The sequence below is a fragment of the Balaenoptera borealis genome, assembly GCF_965194805.1.
Source record: "Balaenoptera borealis genome assembly, chromosome: 1".
Taxonomy (NCBI): domain Eukaryota; kingdom Metazoa; phylum Chordata; class Mammalia; order Artiodactyla; family Balaenopteridae; genus Balaenoptera; species Balaenoptera borealis.
This window is the reverse complement of record NC_138860.1, coordinates 5202085-5224086: the sequence shown is the minus strand read 5'-3', so window position 1 is coordinate 5224086 and position 22002 is coordinate 5202085. Positions and strand designations below refer to the sequence as shown.

Below are 22002 nucleotides of genomic sequence, written 5' to 3'. Positions count from 1 at the left end.
GTTCTGCATGAGGCTCTGGGATCTCCATACTAAGTTCAGCCATGGTCCTTGGCCATGGAGAGTGTATAGTAAAATGAGCAGAAACAACTTTAGTTCCCGTGGCCTTAATAACAAACAATACCCAAGAAAATAATTTCCTCTGCTGGGTTAGTGTAATAGGAAACAAAAGGAAGAGACCTAAAAATAACGGCTTAAATCTCTGTAAAGCTGCAAGCTAAAGAAGGCGCTGTCAGAGCCATGAGTTTAAGAAGTGGTTTCTGGGATTCCTTCCAAATCCATTATCTAAAGAGGAATTTATCCGAATGGAACTTCCTATCATCTGTCTAAGCCATGTTTATTCCATGGTATCATGGAATGTTAGAGCCGAAAGGTATCTCAGACTTAGTGACCTTTTAGTCTAATTCATGTTACAGATGCAGTAACTGAGGTCTAAAGAGGATAAGAAGTCAGCTGTGAGTGAAAACAAAGCCTATTACGGGCGAATCCAGAAATGGTAAAAAAAAATATATGTTTTTATACAACACTTAAGGAATTTAAATAATAATAACTTAAGTAATTAATAGCCTAATTAATAATGACAAAGCCAACTACCAGAACATTTCCTCCCTACAGAAAAGATCATAATCCTTTCAGCTTATCCTTTCCTTGTCTTTCTTTATAGTTTTATCACGTTTCCCTAAATAATACATTATTTAGTTTTCCTCACTGTTGAACATTATTACATAAAAGGACTTCATCATATCAATTCTTCAGTGATTCGTTCCTTTAATTCATTCACATTTAGTTTTGCTGAAGCTCCTTCATCTCCCTGTTGTGTAGCTGTTCTATTGTATGAATGTAACAATTTATTCATCTTAATACTGATGACTGTCTAAGATTACCAGCAGTACTTTGCTGTTATGAGTAATTTTAGTAGATGATTTTTGGTGCACGATTTAGAGTGAAATTGCTGGGTCAAAAGAAACTGAAGTTTAAGTCACAGCGCCAAAGTGTTTTGTCAATAAGTTGTGCAAATTTTCACTCCCCTCAACAGCTGAAACTTGGTCCCGTGCTCCATGTCTTTGCCAAAATTTGAGATTTTCAGGTTTTTAAAACTGGGCCAGTCTGGTGAGTGTGAGGTGGTATTTCATTATGTTTTTTATTTGCTGTTCTCTGATTACAGATGAGGTTGAGCATCTTGTGTATCTTTATTAGCCATTCAGGTTTCTTCATTTGCACGTGCTTATCCAAATCTTTTGCACAATTATATATGTTTTTTACTGACATGCAGGAGTTTGTTTTTTTTTATATTCTAGTTTCTAAACTCTTGGGTGGTTCAAAAGTATTGCAAATATGGAGTCTTTTGATGGCCAAAAGTTCTTAATTTCAATGAAGTCAAATTTATTAGGCTATTTCTTTATGTTCTAAGTAACTTGTCTTTATACTCAAAGTAATAATGTCAGTTTGGTGTCTTACTTTCTAAATCTTTATGGTTTTTTTGGCTAAATTATATATGTGAGGGGTTCCAATGGTAATAGATAGAATCTTTCTCAGAGGGAAACATTAGTGTTTTAAGTATGACATTTATTGAAAGTATCTTTAATCATGCCTTTTTGCTTTTATCATGACTCTCATGAATATTATGAAAAATCTGTGCATCTGTTGAGATGATCTAATGATTTTACTCCTATAATCAGTTAACGTAGTGAATTACATTCATAGATTTCCTAATGTGTAACTACCATTTAATTTCTGGAATAAAGTCAACCTGCCCATGAAGCAGTATCCTTTTTACACCTTGTTAGAATTGACTGAAAATACTTTGTTTAAATTTTTGCATCTGTGGGCATGAGTGAGCCTGGCTTATAATGTTTTCTTCTCATGCTGTCTTAGGTTTTAGAATCAAGGTTATCCTGGCCTTACAAAAGAGACTGAAGAGTATCTCCCTTTTGCCATAGTCAAAACAGGAATTTTTTGGAATTTGAAGTGGAACCATTTGATTCTGGAATGTGTGGGAGAACCGGCCTGCCTTACACAGTAAATATTGGTTAAATTTAATTAACATATTTACCATTTATTTTGCTCTTCCTTCCTTCTTGCATTTCAGACATTCCATCTTGGATCTGAGAAAACGTTCTCTCTGAATTACTTTCTTAAAGTACTTCCTTAAGAATTTCTTTCTCCTGTTGGTAGGGTAGTCAGGGTTCAACCAGAGAAGCAGAACCAGTAAAAGATTTAAGAGACAGATAGACAGATACATATATACATATGAGATTTATTACAAGAAACTGGTTTACATGATTATGAGGGCTGGCTAAGCAGGTCAGAAATTCATAGGATAGGCAGTCAGGAAGGACAGACCATGGGCAGGTGGGACCACAGTCAGGGGCCGACGCTGCCACCCACAAGTGTAACTTCTCTCTTTCAGGAAAATCTCAGTCCTGTTTTACAAGCCTTCCAACTGTTTCCGACAGGCCCACCCAGCTTATGTAGGATTATCTTCCTTATTTAAAGCCAAATGATTAGGGGTTTAAATTACACATGTAAAAATACCTTCACAGCAATACTTAGATTAGCATTTGATTAAATAACTGGGGGCCGCAGCCTCACCAAGCGGACACATCATTAAAGCCAACACAGAGGGCAAACTCAGCTTTAGCAGGGAAATGTCTTCATGGCACTCTTGCAATTAAAAGGTATTTCAGTTGGTGTAGGATTCTAGGTATTTTTTCTCAACACACTGAAGATATGGCAGTATCTTCTGGATTCCACTGCTGCTGATGTGAAGTCATCTGTCAGTATTTGCTCTCTGAAAGTAATCTGTTTTTTCTCTTTTAAAAAAATTTCCTCTTTATTGAATGTTTTAGAGCTGAATCTGCTGTGTGGGTGTAGATTTCTTATTTCCTCAGTTTGGAGATGTGGGACTTCCTGAATTTATAAAGTGTGCATGTAACTGGCTCTGGCCCTGTCCTTCCAACCAGCATCTCTCCTCCACTTCCTGTCTGCTCCTTTCAGAACTGACTGTACGGATTTCAGACATTTCCACTCCACCCTTTATGTTTATTAACCTCTTACATTTTCTACTTCTTCATGGCTCTGTACTATATTCTGGATAATTTCTCTTTCACATCTTTCAGTTCAGCAAATCTCTCTTTAGTTAGATCTGACTGGCTATTAACACATCAATTTCCTTTCATCTAAATTACATGCTTCCTTTACCAGAAGTTTATTTGCTACATTCTTAAAATTGTCTTTACATTCTTTAAAGTTTTTACGCCTTCAACATTTTTAAAGCTTGTCTTTTATTTCTTTGAACATCTTAAGCACAGCTGTTTTATATTCTACTTCTGTTACATCCAGTATTTGAAGTCTCTGCAAGTCAGTTTCTGTCTGCTGTCTCTGGTTCACGATTTGTTTCCCCGTGTGTCTAATGACTTTTAGGAGTGAAATTTCTCTTTGGGATCTTAGCTGGGAGAACTCCTTGATGCCTGGATGAAGGCGGATTCCTCAAGGAGGATGTGTATTTGCTTCTGCCTGAGGGCACTAACAGTCAGGATAACTTCACACTTGACTTGAGTTTGCTCAGGCCAAATCAGGAATTATTAATTCAGGCTTCAGAGTCCTGTGCCTGCTGGTGAGTGGCAACTTCTCAGCAGCGCTCTTTCCTCCCCTCCACTCATGCCAGAGCTTCAGATGTACAATCCCCAGAAGTGGCTGAAGGGAAGGAGCACCTTTATTTCTTGTTTACCTTTACACTAAGTCTTCCCGGATTTATGGGAGTTGAATCTCCTATCACACTTCTCATCTTGGAGAGTAAGCACTGGGCTTTGTCTCCGGTGACCCTCACCACAAGGTGTTTTTTCAAATTCTGCATTTTAAATTGTTTCAGTACATAAGTGAGCTCTGAATCCTTCCCTGCCATATTATCAGAAATTACAGTTCACTTTAATGCTTACCTTAAAATTATATGCTTCTCTCCTGGGTTCATGTTCTCTCAATTTTGATGCATAAGAATTGTCGAATAAAGAGAGGACCTGGGTAGTTCTTGACCCGTAATGGATCACAAACTCATGGTCAGGAATATTAATCATTTGTACCTAATAAATATTTTTATATTCTTTCAGAAAGATCAGTAGTATCTTTGAGAATTCATCTATGTTGATAATTTTTATCAATCGATTCCTTTTTTTTTTTTCCCTTTTCCCCCCAAGCTTTAGTGAAGCCTAACTGGTATAAAAAAAACCGCACATAATTAATGCAGACAATTTGCTGAGTTTGGGCAGATGTATATACTCCTGTTACCTTCACCACAATCCAGGTAATAAACATGTCCATCACCTCCAAAAGTTTCCTTGTGTCCATTTATGTTCCTGTTTGTTTGTGTGTGGTAAGAACATTAGCAGGAGATCCACACTCCTAACACATTCCAAAACACACAACACTGTACTGTCGGCACCTCAGATGCTGGACCTGACTCACCTTTACAACTTTGTGATGCTGTCAACAGAATCTCAAGTCCTTTCAGGGATACCTTCAACTATCTCTTTCTTAAGGTTCATAAAATAGTATCAAGTTCAAGAACACGGTCAATTGGTGTATGTAAAACTATCCAAGTTGTCCTATAATCGGTTCTACTTTGACTATTTTCATATTTTACATTTAGCCTTTTTGACCAAGTTATACTTTTAAAAAATCCTGCATAGATATGTATTTTGTTAATGTAACTGCTCTAAGGATGAGGCAGACCCTAAAATTTATGAGCTTCCACAAAGTTTCATGCACTGTCGAGCTGAGAGTGCACACGTGTTAATTCACATAAACTGTATCACAACCTGTGGGGCAGGGTACGATCGATACTTGCTATTTTATAGAAAAAGAAACAGATACTTATGAACAAAAAGCTACTGAGTGACAAAGCCAAGGTTAAACCCAACTCTACCTGACTCCTAAAATACATATGCTATTTGAAGTTACGTAAAAAAAAAAAAAAAAAAGACCATGTATGAACTTTATCAGACGATAAGACTCTAGTTACAGAATCTCAAAAAGGGAAGTAATACGTCATTCTACCCAATCATTCAGTCCTTGACCCCCATATAATTTGAGCTTCACAACTCAGCTTTGACAATGGGAGGTACAACTATCTCCTCTTGACAGACAAAAACACAGCAAGGGCACTGATATTTAACTCAACAAGCATGCCCTGGACGACTAGCCTGGGACTGCACTGTGCTATACACGTCAGCATTTACAGACCATCACTCGATCCGGTTCCAACCCTGGGAAGTAATGCAGTCTATACCGGAGCCCTCTAGGGACAGAGAGCTCCAAAGGGAGCCCACTCCATCCTTGGAAATTCACAAGACATCTTTAATCTGGAAACCCACCAAACCTGGTTCTTTCTGTTCCTGAAAGCTGTGTACTGGACAAATCTAACCCTTTCTTTAAGGTAAACTTTCACATATTGGAAGACAGGTATACCCCCACAGAGCATTCTTCTAACTCAGATCATTATTTAGAACTTCCTCAGAATACAGATAAATAGTATTGGATTTTTTCACCATGCTGGTTTCTTTACGTATCTAATTTGAAGCTTATTTTGAGTTATTTGGTCTCTTTCCTCTTAACAGACAAAGGAATTTCCATTAACTTGTCCGCTTCTCAAGGGCATCACTGAGTTTTTATTCATGTCTGCATCCTGGCCCCGAGCACAGTTTATGACACACTGTAGGTCTTCATTAAATGTTGAATTCACATAGCTAACTTTACACTTAAAATTGTCATGTGGAATAAGAAAAGTAAGTGTTAAGAACTTAATTTAAATTACGTAAACAGAAACTATGGCAAGCCTAAATTAAGAAACTTGCCATGATCACACAGTGGGATGAAAGAGACACTGCATCTAAACTTTCTGAAATATGATGTCAAGCTGCTGCTTTTTGAAATGACAGTTTTATTTTCTGAGCCAGAAATCAAGACACACAGAAGGACTATAAATTTTTTCTGAAATTTTAATTTGTGATTATGGAAAGTTTTACAAAGCTTGGAAAGTTACATATTTATAAATCGTTTTTATAAACTGGATTGCATTGGGATGGTCCTATTAAAAAACTCAGTTTGTTTACCATACCCATCTAGCACACTACGATAAGCCCTTCTAAGATGCCTTACATAACCAGTCTTACTGCTTTTTCTGCTGCACATGGATACTCCTCTGTGAGACCATCAGCTGAGAAACTTTCAGTGAGGAAGTTTTTAATAGCAAAGTTCAGACATAATTTTACAGTGACAAAAAAGTGTTATAAATTTCTGTTACATTTCTGTAACCTTGTTACATTATAAATTTCTGTTACATTTCTGTAACCTTGTTACAGAACAAAACGTAGAGGTCCACTCTTACCTGCTTAAAAAGCTGGAGGTTAGCTGCGGTTTCTAAGAACTGTTTCATCAGACTTGAGCGGTGCTTTACGAAACTCTCCTCACAGAACGTGATGGGCTCACCCTGGGTAGAAACAAAGAATTTCGGGGACGTCAACAGAAAGTCAGCACAAACCAGTCTATCTGAAGAGGCACCTGGGGGGGTCACACAGGAGTGTAAGACACAGAACTTCAAGGTGCTCAGAGTGTAGAGGGAGTGAGACCCTTACACATAATGGCTGGGGGTCAGGCTGGTAGAAATATTCCTTGGGCCGATAAGCCTCTGCTACAGCTTCCTAATCAAGGATCCCTTGGGCTCTTAAAAATGGTCACTTTCACTCCCTCAAAGTAAGACTAAATCCCCTAAAAACAAAGATTTAATATCATTAGGTTGATTGTGAGTATTAAAAATTGCACACAATCTGAACAAGTCCAACAATTATATTTCATTCCGATTAGAAAACATTCTTACCATAAAAATTGCTGCATGCTTTTTGCAGTTTATAGTATGATCATTAATTTCTTTTTGAATTAATTAAAAGGTTTTTCAATCACATTCTATTCATGATTGCAAATACAATTCTGACTGGATACTTTCTAGGATAAGCCTCACATGGCATTTGCCTGAACTTATCCTACTTGCTAAGTAATCACAACTCGGCAAGTGTCTTCTGGCAGCTTGGGCTGTTAGCCGCTCCTCCTCCATCACAAGGACTTTAATTCCAAACACAGATTCCACAGACTCCCACACGTGACCTCAGGAATCATCTCTCCCTGGCGGACCCCCGCCACCTGCTGCTTCCCTCCACAGCCTGAATGGTCGGTCCTCTTGCCCATTCAACACAGATGAGGACAAGTGACTTAACGGTCAAAATGAAAACAGAGATTAGAGACAACGATTCAGTCCTTATAGTAAATCTTGTAGCAATCTTTACACTGCAGTAAAAAGGAAAAAACTGAGCTTGTCCGCCTTCTAACAGAACTTTGAAAAAATATTAATTATAATTTAATTTTAAGAAAGAATTATGTCTTGATTACAGGTATCTGTAAGCAAAACTCTGAAAACTGGTTCCTGAATGAATAAAATAATGGGACTAACAATCTGTATAACTCAGCTGTTACCACTGTCTGCCGGAAGTTAATGCACTGCTCCACACAGCAGTCGTTAAGCACATTTAAGGCTATTTAAATTTATTAAAATTAAAACTAAACATTTAGTTCCTCAGTCGCACCAGCCACATTTGCAATGCTCAGCAGCCGCAAGTGGCTACTGTATCCGACGGCACAGATACAGAACACTTCCTTTACCACAGAAAGTTTTCTTTGACAGCACTGCTACAAAGGGAAGAAAATAAAATTCAAACTAAGAACTGGAGAAGACAATTCGATAATCTATTAATTGATGCCACCTAGACCAGCCATCAGCTGATGATCTGTAATAAAACTAACATTATACACTTTCATATAGATTGTTGCCATTCTTAAGCGCTAGAGAATGATTTTTAAAAACATATTTTAAGAATTGAATTTACATAAATATATTTTAGATAATCAAAAATACACCATATTTGCCACTATCATAGAACTTACAATCTAATGGGGGAAAAAACAACAAACAAGCAATCCTGTTAAAGGTAAAGATCTGTTGTTTTTGAACCCTTAATATCAGCAATATATCTAGTTACACTGGGAGCCCAATACATGTTTTATAAGTGAATAAATGAAATAGCAAGTAAGCTAAAGCCTTGCTCCATATGACATATTATCTTTTCAAAAGCAAATATAAATTTTAAAAATAAACCAAATCATTGCCTCTAACGGCAGTTCCAACTATATCACTGCTATAACAAAGAAATCAGGACAATTGATAATTTTAATTTTTATTCGATGGATTTTTTTGTCCCCAAACATGTGAGAGAGATTTTATTACAGTCTGTAATATGTCTAAAAGTTGTCATTAACATTGCGGAATAGTCTTCAACTCAAATATAAAGTTCTATCTCCAGTTGAAAAGCTTAGACTTCTGATGTTACAAGTAAGCATTTCTTCTGATTGGAGGGAGCAGAGAGCAGGGGTGAAAGTCTCCAGGGAGAAGGGATGGGAGCAAAGTCTACCGACTCTTCCTCAAGAGTTGGGCGTAACTAGTCATCGGCCAACGTGAACTACCTCGAAGAACTCTGTCCTCACTAATCTTGTAGCAATTGCCTGCAATCTGTCAGGAGAAGGAGCAGAGAAAGCTCAGATGTGCTGTACCCCCGTCCTTGATAACAACCATCACAGTAAAAGCTCACAACCGAACCTTTAACTGATCAAGTTTGTTCACTAAGAATCTCAATGATTACGAAGAAGACAAAGCCCTGACACAGCTTAGAATTTTCTCTCAGGGGAAAGAAAAATACGGCTTGTTTAACAATGCTGTAAAGTTTTATGTATTAATACACAAGAGTCTCAATTGCTGTCATCCTTGAGGTGTATCCTATGGAACAGATTCTTTTCAATCCAAGTCAAATTGGATGGCGTGGTAAGAAGGAACTCTGCTTAGGATCTTCTGGTTTATTTATGATCTGATTAAAAATCAGGATTAGGATTGAGTAGTTTCTCAAAAACTGTCTTGTTCCAAGTAAGGTGACTACATATCCAGTCTTGCCCACTAAATTCCCAGTTTATGCCTGCAGTAAGAAAGGTTTAATCTGGGGGCATCTGTGGCTTCACAGAGGAAATCTGAGCTGGTTTTGAAAACGAATGGAAGCTTTATGAAACACAGACAGAAAAGACAGTCTTGAGAGAGGACAGACATGGACAAAACGTGGGTAGTGTGCTTGGGGTGGGTGTGAATTCGAGAAAGCACCAAAGTGGGATAATAAGAGGTTGGCTGAGGCCTAGTGGCTACTGGACACGGGTTACAGAGAGTACCAGAGGGAGAGAAAGGGCAGGTTGAGCCATCCTGGAAAAGGCCTGAGCCACATTCTAAGATGTTAGTTATCTCCTTGAAGGCCTCAAGCAGCTCAAAGATGCGTGTGTACGTGTTTTGGAATGGAGAGCGCATAGGCAAGAGGAAATAATGGAAACAGGCAGATCAGTAAATAGTACAAAATAAATCAGGCGAGAAAAGACAAACTAGGCAGCAGACAGGAAGAAACAGCAATGACTCTTATTACCTAACATTTATAGGGCACTTATGACTACACTAACAGTAATAACAGTAGCTAATGACTGCGTAATACTTATTATGTGCCAGGCACTGTGGTAAGGCACTTTACACATGTTAACTCATATAAACCTCAAGCTTATTATCATCATATTCTATACATGACTAAAGTAGAACAAAGTTTAAGTAACTTGCCCAGGACTGCACAGCACTGTAATTGTTAGAGGCAGGACTCACTCTATGCTCTCAGCCTCCAAATTATCCCATTTCTGGGTATCCAAGACTACATGAAATATTTTATTTATTCCACATCATGTGATCTGTAAGAGTACAATAAGCTGTGATAATTTTACGGATGAGGAAGCTGAGGCTTAGAAAGTTTAAGTAGATTAACCCAGGTTGTGAGAGTTTGAAGTTCATGTGGTTAATTACGCTACTAAACATTTCATGGCAAAATCAACAGGACTTGTTTATCAACTGATATATAGCAGTGGTTCTCAAAGCATGGTCCAGGGACTCTGACCTGTTCATAGGGTCTGCAACACTAAAACTATTTTCATAATAGTGCTAAGATGTTATTTGTCCTTTCACTTTCATTTTCTCACGAGATCCGACTGAGTTTTCCAGAGGCTTCGTAATTTGCAATAATGCAACAGACTGAAAGCAGAATCAAACGTGAGAATCCAGCCAGCTTCTTTTAAGCTGGGTAGTAAAGAGATTTGGAAAAATGTAAAACAGTGCCATTCTTCTGACCAAATTTTTTGTTTAGAAATAGACTTATTTTTCATGAAAATATGTTTTATGTTAAGCTTAGTAGGTTTGTGTTTTTACCTTTTCATTTTTAAAAATTATTTTTTTCTCCTTCCTTTTTTATTGGTTTGTATTGTTTTGAAATAAATTATCAATAATAACCATTTAAAATATATTCAGTTTTCATTTCTAATATGGTAAATAGTGATAGATAGACCCGACATAAACAAAAGTTCTTTGATGTCCTTGATAATTTTTAAGAGTATAAAGACATCCAGAGACAAAAAGTTTAAGAACCACAGATATACAAGAAAAAGACAAGCAGGGATCAAAGATGACTCCCAGATTTCTAGCTTGAGGATCAGAAGATGGTATTGTTTATTAAAGACTAGGAATACAGAACAAAAACCAGGTTTAAGAAGAATCTGGTAAAATCAACTGTGGCTTGTGTCTCGGCTTGGGCTCTAAGCCAAGCCTGGGACAGGGATTCTTGTTCAAGTGATTCACTGGCAGAGAGTTCTCAGGAAATAGGTACTAAGGGGAACAGGATACGGCAGGGAAAAAAGACAGGCAAGAATGTTGGTTTCATTTGGAGATCAGCTTCAGACTGAACCCATGGAAAAGCACTAATCGTGCGGCAGAACCCATCCAGCCTTGAGGCCAGGCCAGTTTCCTACTTCCTGTGTGGGTCAGTCACTGAACGTGGGCTTCTCGGTGGGAGGGGTGGAGGAGAAGCTGAGGTGCCTGGAAGGCCCTGCCCGTTTAGCTAAGGGCAATCTTCCTCTGAAAAGAACACTGGCCGGTACAGCCTGGGGAGGGCCTCTAGGACAGTGAAGGCCGGCAGGGTGCTTGAAGGCCACCTGAAGGTACGTAACACAAGCTAGAAAGTCAGGCTTGGAACATGTGTTGTTTAACCTATATTTAGGAAATAGCTGCACAGAGCTAGGTATTAAAGTTAAGTGGATCACCCTACTGAGGGACAAAGATTTATGCAACTGAGAAATACTCATCTATAATCTAATTAATTTCTTAAAATTATATAGCTCATTGACAGAATATAGTTCAGTGGAGACACAGAATAATCAGGTAGAAACATTAAAAGGTGGAAAAGAAAAACTCTTCACGGGAAAATTCTGACATGACGGTAAAGCAACTGACTCTTTTGCTCATGGAGCAGTCGTGAGGCAACAGAAAGGAATCAAAACCAAAATCGCTGCACTGGAATGTCACACAAAGGAGCATGGAAGGATGTAAGAAAAACATGATGCATCGTAGAGTAGGAATGAAGTTCTTATTACAGAGAAGAGAACCAGACTTTCCAGAAAGGAACCACCAGCACTGCTCACCATTACATTTACGTATGTCAGTCAACAAACACATTCTAAGGATGAATCAACAACCCACCAGCACTCTGCGATGAGGAGTCATTGACAGTAGTAAAAACACCAAAGCTCATACTGATTTACCTTTTAAAACATAAAAAGCAGAGCAGAGTCATGATTCCCCACAGAACAATGTCACTCTCAGTCACTTGTACAATGACTAATGATTGGGAAGAAAAAGGGGGCCATCCCTGCAGGGTGCCGGGAAATGCAAGTCACTCCTACCTGAAGGCATTTAAATGACTCAGAACTGCCCTCCACTGGCATCAATCTGGCCCACACGGACCACGGGATTTACCTCTAGAAGTAAATTCTCCATCCTCCGAATATCCAGAGACATTTGTATCTTTCTTTTAGCACTCATTTTCTGCATTGTATTAAATGTACATCTTTGCATTCCCTGTAGCACCCAACACAGTACCTTGTGTCTTGTGTGTTCAATAAATACCCACTAGTTACTATCTGAATTATTTTTATAGGATACTTAAGGCACAGGTAAGATATGGATGAAATGGAGCTGTTTTTCCTACCCTATTACTATGTTCAGCTTCAGAGAAGTTATCGTTATTGAATTAATATAACATTTTTGTTTAGTTTGTTTTTAAGAATAGATGTGTTTAAAGTTCTAGACTATTCTCCGGAGTGGGAAACTTTGCAAGAGCAAGAAAATACTTAAAACATAGAATAGATCTTTATGCTTTAAGAACGTGTATGACTTAGCAAAAGTTCATATTGAAAAAAAAAAAAAAAAAAAAAAAGGAAGGTATCAGGAAGAATACTACTGTACAAAAATGTGAAGTAAAATCCAAAGCATCAACATAGTACTTATTCAGTTCCTTAACACACTTGGACGTCATATGTCATGTCACTGTTTCAAAAGGAGTATAAACAAACCAAGCAAAAATGTCTGCATAATGATGGTATATTTACATTTTTAAATTCTCTGAAAGATTCGGCTACCAGTTGTCTCGTGGGAATGTTAAAATACAGTTAGGTTCTCATAGAAAACAGTAAGAAAGATTTTTCAGGCTATGTAGCATCTGTCTTCCAAGTGTCCCAATGCTATTATTATGGCATATCTACTCTCAGTTTAGTGACCATGAAAACAATGCTTCTTTAATTGCTGAGAATCGTTCGTGAAAAGTCGCATGTTCACATCATAAACTTTAGTCATTATTAACAAAAATCTCCTCTTATGTACATATTATTACAGGAGTGTATCCTAAGTTATTAGATCTGTCTTGAAAAAACATAGCTGTCAATGTTCCACCAGCCTGTGATTCAGCAAGTTAAGATGGGAAAAGAAACTGATTTTTTTTTTAGGGACAGCTGCTTCTAGCACTTTGGATAAACATGAACACTTTAAAAGATCAATAGATTTATGTATTAATTTTATACATACTATGATAAAATACATTTCTCTTCCCCACAATTTAAGGACAAACATCCTCTATTCTCATGACACATATTACCAGTGATATACAGATGGAACCCTTACTAGCCAAGTCCCCAGTTCTCCCTGCCCCATACTAGTTGTGCAATATTTTTACATTTTCGCTAAAAAATTAAGCAAAATTCCCTCTCTATTAAAAAAAAAAAAAAAAGAGCAGAAAGAGGATGCAACCATATTCCATCTGAAAGCCAAATACCAAATACTTCTTTTGTAGAAACCATCTTAAGGTCAAAAAGTACTCAAGGTTGGGTAATAAGATGAGTGGGTACCTCACATGCTTTGGGAACCACACCACTGTGAGGGGTGAGTACCTAAACTGTCCAACTTGGATTCTGAAGTCTCTAACAAGTTAGCAGTTACAAATTTGTTAAATGGAAGCTTTAAGGCAAAGATTTAGTGATTGGCCACTTAAATTATGGATGTCAATCCTGTACTTAAATTGCTTGAACTTAATCACAAAATATAACTCGCTGATAATGTTTTAAAGGAACATAATCCAAAAAAATGTCTGAAGGACAGCTCTTGCTACTAGTCAAACAGGGGCCCAGATCACTAGCTAATCTTTATTTTAAAAAGAATTTCCTTTTTATCCATTAGCAAGGCTCACAGCAGCCCAGAAAAGCTTGAGTGTTTGAAACTACAGACATCATCCTAAATATTCAAAGGAACAGATTTCAGCATTATCTCTATGCTCTTAGGGTAATAAAGTATATGCTTTTGAATATACTAAGCAATATTTAAACTCAGGCAAACATTTCTTTAACATTAGCTGTTGGTCAAAAAATTGACTTTTATTTTTTAATAGCTTGTGATACAAATGATACAGAGGTACAAATGATGACCCTTTATTAGTTACTTAGTGCAATCATTTAAAAGTATTCTCATGTTTATGGCAATGTTTTTCTTTTGGGGGATCAGCAGAGGGTACTTTATTTTAGCTATGCTAAGGGAATTTTCCTTACCAAATTTACTACTTCTAAAATGTCATTTTTAATTATCATAGCTAATATATAGAGCATTAACTATATGCCAGGCACTGCTCTAGTAACTTACATATATGAACTCATTTTATCCTCTGAACAACCCAAGAAGTATTACTGCTTTTTTTTTTTTTTTAAACACATGAGGAAACTAAAGCACTAAGAGGTTATTTGCCCAAAGTCATACAACTAGTTAGCCACAGAATGAGGATTCAAGCTCTGTTTTAGAGTCTGTGCCCTTAGCACTTTTCTTCCATTTATTTAGCACATTAGCTTGATCTCCCGTTTTTGAATTCTTAAAAAGTAGCTAACTTGCTGCTGGCTAAAATCCAAAACCAACAAAACATCCATTGTTTTATTGAAATCACTTTCCAAAAACTTTAAGGAGTTCTATAATTTTCTCTGTAATTAAGAGCAGGTACCATTTATTTGTCAATCATGTCAGTGTGTCATTCAGAGAGTGTAAATTAGGCACTAGGAGAAAAGTGACAACATATTAAGTGTTGTCACTTAGACATTCTAAGTGCTTAATTTATAAAATAAGTTACTCTCTGGCAGTATTTGGCATGTGCATTTGAAAATGAATATTCAGATCATCCTGAGGGCTTTCCCTCACAACCCACAACCAGCTGGTTCCCCAGTGCCACTGCAGAGGGTGCAGAGGGAAGAGGAAGAAGCAGTTGGAGTGGTGGCAGTCACCCCAGGTGGACAAAACCATGCATGGAAATATATGGCATGAGTAACAAATTATTTCACCTACTTATATGTACTCTATGAGACGCCTATACCATCTGCACCTTTTGAGAAAATTCCTAAGATTGTGTACCGTTTGTTCAGTCTTTACATAAATGTATACCGAGTGTCTTCCATATATCTTCATTGAGAAGAAATGTAAGTTCAGAAAATTTATCTCAAGGAGTAGATGATATGAGGATGGAGGCCTAATGGAACGAAACACTCCTCCACGCTGAAGCAGGACCGGGACCGTGGGAAGGACAGATCCAGATGCAGCCCCACTCGTCACCAGCTGGGGAACCTTAGCGGAGGTTTTTAAACTCTATGAGCATCACTTTTCTTATCTTTCAAATGAAAGGGGTAATATTTTGAGGCTTGTAAAGATTAAATGAAAGAGTTAATTCAAAGGGCCCATCAATGCCTGGTATCCAGTGGGCGCTCAACAGTTATTATTTTAATAGCAATTAATAAATTATTAATGTCAGGAAAAATAATAATATAAGAACTATAATAAATAATATATAAAAAAGGGAAAAGAAATGTGTTAAGGAAAGTAAATATAATCAATTCACAGAATGAAAGTGTCACTATAAACTACTGCTTCAAGGATCAGGAAAGAACTAGATGGCCATTAAAAGCTAGAAAGATAAAAGCACTGCCAGGAAGAAAGAACACTGTAAATAAGGGTTTGGAAGCCTGAGAAGCTTGGGACATTTAGAGCCTCAGGCAGAATTCTCTGAGTTGAGGTCAAAGTTTTGAAAAAAAATAAAGGAAGACACAGACCACCTGCCCATCACGAGGGCCTTGAACGCCAGGCGAAGGCAGGGCCCTGAGACTCTGGTCCGTCACAGACCAATCAACAGGTTCAATTTTGTCAAATGTAAGGGAAATACTGGTTCATTTTTTGTGTGTGTATAAACAATCATGAAATTTCAAAAAGTAATACCTAGTTAAAGAATTCATATCCACTAAAAGCTATTTTGTAATATTTCCCTTTCCAATTGTACTCCAGTAGCTAGAGGATACCAGTAAAATATATTTATGATGAAAAGAGACAAAACCATGAAATAATTGTAACTTCTAAACTTGGCTCTTTTTTTTTTTTTTTTTTTTTTACATCAATCAGAAAATATATCAAAGATATATGCCTGCTATATAAATGTCCAAAAAGAGTCCATGGTTATTTGTAAAGATAATACCTAAAACAAAAACAACAAATATTTTATATACAATAAATAATTTTCCTTAAAAACTATTTTGAAAATATATAAGAAAAAAATGTCCAAATATATTCAGTATACTTTAAAAATTGAGCTTTCATTCAAAGACTGAGTCAAAAGAAATGTGAAGGCATACAGAATGAAAATACCATCCCCCAACTCCCAGAAAGAACCAGCAGTAGAAATGAAAGGAGAAAACATCAAACATAAAAAGGAAAAATGTAGATAAATTAACAAATAAATTTATAAGATGTGATCAATAAACAGGAAAGACATTCTCTGACAAATTTAAGTATTTTCCCACAGATGCTGAGAATCTGGCTTTCACGATCTTTAAAAAAAAAGTCAGAGTCATTGAAATCCTGTTCCCCTACTATCTGCTCAATTAAGCTCAAAGAGGGAGAAAATCAAGCTACAAAAACTATAGTAAGTAATTAATGTTCAAGATGGAATATTTTAATAATTTTAACCGTCACCTAACAACACTGATAATTTAAATCGTTTAAGAAAATTTTCTCTTCAATCCGCTTTCCTCAAATCTGAAGTCTTTTACAAATTTAAAAAGGAAAATGAAAAGAAAAATGTAGCTTATAGATTAGTAAGTATTTAAATGCGGCAAAATTCAAGCAAAGTGATAGTTTTAACTTTCCTCCTGTACTGTAAAACTTGAAAGCAATCTCTTTCAAAGAATTTGATATCTAAAATCAATCACTAATTTTGTCTTTTAAACCCATTTTTGTTTCAATTGATGTTCACTAATTTTAATGACTATGCTCTACTGTAGTGTGGATGACTGGTTTCCAGTCTTGTGAAGAATGAGACCCTGTCACTGTCAATAATTTCTGAAGACTCCCCCATGTGATATGTATACTCTGTACGGTACTATGCGTTCTATATAATGTTTTAAAAAATACACACATATTTCAAAAGGATTAGCATGCAAATTAGACCATATGCACTTTTCCAGAGACAGCAGCTGATCTGCCTAACTCAATAACTCCTCAGAGGTACAAGAGCCACTGGGTGGGAACCACTAATTTAGAAGTCAGTTCGGAAAGCATATAACCCGTTCACATTTGTTTAGTGCTTCATGGTTTATGACAGGATCTACACACCAACCCTGAAAGGTAAGACAGAAAAGGTATAAGAATTCTCACTTTACAAATAAGATGGAAGTTGAGAGAGACTAAAGAAATGGGTCGAAGTTACACAGCCTTAACAATGGTGAAATTCCCATTAGATAACAGGTCTTATTACTTATTACTAACTCAATATTTTTAATCCATTTATTCACCTGGTCATGAAAGGGCAGTGTAATCATTTTCGTAAAATGAGACTAACATGTTTAACCAATAATTCCGAGAGAAAAAAACATATTTTAATTTATACCTTTTTGGACCATCTAACAACTTGGGTTACAATTCTACATTATAATCATTTGGGGGGTATTAAAACAAGAAAGAAATGGCAAAGTGAGCTAGGATATGCTATATAGATAAGCCCACTTAGAAAAGTGTTATGAATTAGGAAGACAATAAATTTCCAAATGTTGCAAAATGTTCAAGTTCTAATATTTTTAAACTTTCACATTATACTTGTCATTTCTAAACTCTAATCTAATAAACCCAACTGTCTGGTTAATTTCTTAGTAATCTTAACAAGATTGGGTAGTTACTCTAAGACTTAGTAACACAATTCATTAATTAGTTACCAGTAAGAATTCCAATTTTAGAACAATAAACAAGGTGCTATGCAAGAGAATGTGGGAAATATTAACTCAGGGTTATTTACTAAAAGAACTAAAACCATAAAGTCAAGAAACTGGAGGTGGAACATCATGTTTTAAAGCATATTATTTTGCATTTTCAAAAACCTTTACGATACTTTTTCGGGTGGGGATACTAAAATGTTTCTTTTTCTGCCCCATTCCAAAGAACCACACAAGCGCACATTAAAACAGTGATGAAATAAAACGCTTACAGGTTTGTATCTCAGGGCGTCTCTGTAGGATCCAAACAAAGCAGCCTGCGCCCTCAGGAAGGCCCTAGCCACTCCGTCCCCCGTAGCTGTAGACTGCTTCTTCAGTTTACTTTTCAGGGCCGAGACCTGCGTGACAGAGAGGAGCCGTTAAATTCACACCTCAGAAATTGGTACAGCGAGGCACGAGCCCAATGGGCAGGCAGAGCCCAGCGTGTGCAGGTCAGCCCAAGCCTCATCTTCCTCCCGACAGCTTATCTTCTAACTGCAGGGAGCACCTGCTGGTCTGTTAATTGAAAGGAAAGCAGGGGCCCACAGTAATGTGCTAATGCAAACTGGTTTGTGCTCTCTTTTTTTCCCAAGCCCTCTTGACATAAATAAGCTTTAATTATTTTACAGTAAACTGCTTGTGAGCCACTTTTCTGCAGATTTTTAGCAATTACAACATGTGTCTACTTGTTTGGAGACGAAGCCGGTTGGGTAGCGTTCGACTGCTTGCTATTTAATTTTATTTTTGGAAGCTTCGTTTGTATATGTAAATAATTTTCCAGTCATTTGTCGAATAGTTTTCACCATTATTAGATAAAAAGAGGGGAGGGAAGTTCAGGTTACTGAGAACCTTCCACAAGTGGGGAATTGTGTTGTGCCCGTTAGACACTGTCCCATCTGATCTTCAGAGTCTTCTACGAAAGGTACTCACGTTACCATTTATGAAGAAACAGGGGCTCAAGCATGGGAATCGACTTGCCCTCAATATCTAGCTACTAAGTGGCAAAACTGAGATTTCAACCCAGTTCTGTCCAGTTTTCTCCACCACCGCGTGCAGGTTTCGAGGTCAACGTTATTGCCTTATGAACCAGTAATCACGTTAATAATGTTTTAAAATCAGAGAAAAATGTATTATCTAGGAATTTGTGAAATTTTAAAAGGCACCTACGTTTGTTATAATTTTTCATACACTTGCATCCTGTAATTTCAGGTTGTGTGTATTTTTGAGAATGCGTGCTATTTATGAGCAGCCCTTACTCAGATGAGTATTTTCCAAGCGTAATCAACCTCCTGACGCACACTCTTAGAGTTTAAAGGGGACGTGATGTGATCTGTTTCTATGCATGCAATTCACTTGACCAATTCCCTTCACAGATAATAAGAACTACACTCTGTACACTTAAAAAATACCACTGATGCTCATATACATTACTTGTCAACGCTCTACACGGGAACGTGAAGTCACGTAGAAATTCTGTTTTCTTAAGAAAAAAACTGATGGGACAAAGTCTGGTTGGATTGTTCTCTTATCAGAGCGTGTTCTTACCCGTACGATACTACCGGATAACAAAACAATGTCATTCCTCCTTTACATATATATGCAAGGAGGAATATTTTTATTTCTTTATACAAGCAGCCCTGACTACTCTTGTGGATGATGATTGTAATTGAAGTGTCAACCTAATTAACAACTACACTTTGAATAATGCTAATGAGAAAGGAACACAGCATCAGAGGAAGGACCAGCTCTACAGGTGATAAACCTTCACAGTAGTGACATTTTCCAGTGTAAAGTCACAGTTACTGTGATCTGATCAAAGACAGAGACCCCCATTGGGTCCAATTATAACCACAGTTTTGAAAAAATTATTGAGTTATGACGTTCATAATCTATGCAGAAAGGCCTTTGCAGTATAGGTCTTTCCCCATAGCTGTGATCTTTTCAATTTATATCCAAGCTCCATAGACTCAGATAAAAGTTTAGAGCCTAATTCATTTAGCCCACAAAGTGCATAAATCAGGATTCATTTAAGAAGAAGTTTTTATTATTAAAATCTAACCTCAATTAATGCATATTTTTAGGTAACCCACATATTCAAAAATAAATACAGCTGAAGGATGCAAAAACAAACCTCTGACTTAATGTCCTTTATTCTGAAATCTGTAATAATGTTATTTTTTAGGTTTCAAATGCCTTTAAAAAAAACCAATGGGGATGAAAATCAACACATGTATTTCATTATTGCCCCCTAAAAAGGCTTATGATGGAAAGAATAAGATTCTAGTCTTCCAAAGTATTATAAAAAGAAAATGATTGGGTTATTTTTAATTTTACTTTAGAAAACAAAAAACATTTTAAAATGTCATGCCTTGTATCTTTGTAAAAGAAAATTCCTCAAGATGTATTTTTCTATAAAATCTGGAAGTGACAATTCGGTTCTCCACAAATTAAGAATCCTTAGGACAATCATGACACATGTGCTCCCAGAGACTGGAGGCAAGTCAAACCATCCCTCACCCTTTATTACCCCAAGTCCTTGATGGCTTAAGTGCTGCGTAAGTTATCCAGGGTATTCATCACGCTGCCTCAAGCCCTTCCTAACCAAATCATAACGAGGTAGCCTTCACTTCCAAAATTAGTCAGTGATAGCTCCTGAACTTCCTCAAGAGCTCTATAGAAAATAGGAAAGAGGAAAATACCTGTTCTAGAACTGTCCGAAACGGTAGCCACTAGACACACAAGCACTTGAAATGTGACTAGCCCAAATTAGGATTTGCTATTAGTGTAAAAAAAAATACACTGGATTTTGAAGACTTAAAAAGAGCAAAATACCTCATTAATAATTTTATTGATTACATGATGAAACAGTATTTTGAATATACTGGGTTAAATAAAATACATTATTAAAATTAATTTCACCTATTCTTTTTACTTTTTAACATGATTACCAGAAACATTTTAATTGCATATGTGGCTCATATTATGTTTCTATTGGACCGCGCTATTCTATATGAGCATACTATATAATTTCATACAGACATGTGAGACTAGCAAGAAATATGGTTAAGTTTTTCCTTTACCTATTTCTACATTATTTCAACCTTTACAAACAGCATATAAGGAGTTCTTCCTTGACCTACTCTAGGTGGGCTTCGACTGTCAGTAGTTCTGAGGTGGTTCCTATTTTTCAGAGACCAGAAGGGCAGCTGAGTTAAGTGTTTCTGTATGCACCAATGAGTGCTCAAAAACAGCCTGTAAAAATGAAAGGGTTTTTTAATAGTCAGCTTCAGCTATTAGGACATTACTCTAACATAAAATGATTGTGTCAACCTTGCTATTCTCCTGTCCTTTAGACCACTGGAGTAAATTATCACCAGTTACCACTGCGCTTCGCAGAGCTAAATAGCTTTTAGCAGTTTTTATCTATAAAAAGGTGATATATCTTCTGCACTTATTTAAAATACTTGGTCTGGGAAATAGCATTTTCTGCTTTAATTTCCAAACTTCTAACTTTAGTTATGAAATAAATGTACATCTTTCCATGAGATCCTAAAGTTTATACTCACATATAACTGAATTCAGAAAAGCATTTGGAACCTTGGTCACATGTCCATTATCACAAAATCCTATCATGTGATCCTGAAAAAGTATCAATTGTTTTCTCTTTTTATTCTTAACAAAGTAAGCTTCAATCTCCGATGGCTAAAGATGACTTGAAAACTGACATTTTATTTTATTATGACATATTTTAGTCTGCATATAAATTATTTTTTAAGTCTAATTAGGTATCATACTAGACCTCTCCTGCAAAAAAAAAGTTAAACAGTGAAAAAAACTTCAGAATAAACGTCACTTCACTGCTCTTATCAAATGTTCAAATTCCTTTCATACAACGAGAATCCAGGCTTCTAAAGCAGCCATCCACAGGAGGAATTATAACCTGGGTTTGAGCACAGTGGGAATTCACTGCAACATGAATAATATTACCACCAATTCTCCACTTTTACCCTCTTAGCACTAAATGACCATGAATAAAAGGAGGGAATTACATGAGTAAACACAGCAAACAGGTATAAATAAAAGAGTGCAAGCCACGTGCACATGGGCTGAGTAATGAAGCAATTATGCCAACCGGGGGTTAGGAAGGGAGGTGACATAAAGGAGCTGAGTTTTTCAGAGAAGTGACAGAAA

The 22002-nt window shown here is 36.7% G+C and overlaps 1 protein-coding gene across 8 annotated transcripts in view; it reads right to left on the bottom strand.

The window, feature by feature from the left end:
* Positions 1–22002, bottom strand: part of DENND1B (DENN domain containing 1B) — a gene marked incomplete at its 3' end in the record, with an annotated part of 254407 nt that overhangs the window by 70818 nt on the left and 161587 nt on the right. For all 8 annotated transcript variants that reach the window (XM_082394433.1, XM_082394435.1, XM_082394436.1 and 5 more), the window contains 2 exons: positions 18045–18170; positions 6380–6481 (listed from right to left, as the gene is read on the bottom strand). In XM_082394433.1, coding sequence (XP_082250559.1) covers positions 6380–6481; positions 18045–18170 — 228 coding nt within the window. The remainder of the gene's footprint in view (positions 1–6379; positions 6482–18044; positions 18171–22002) is intronic.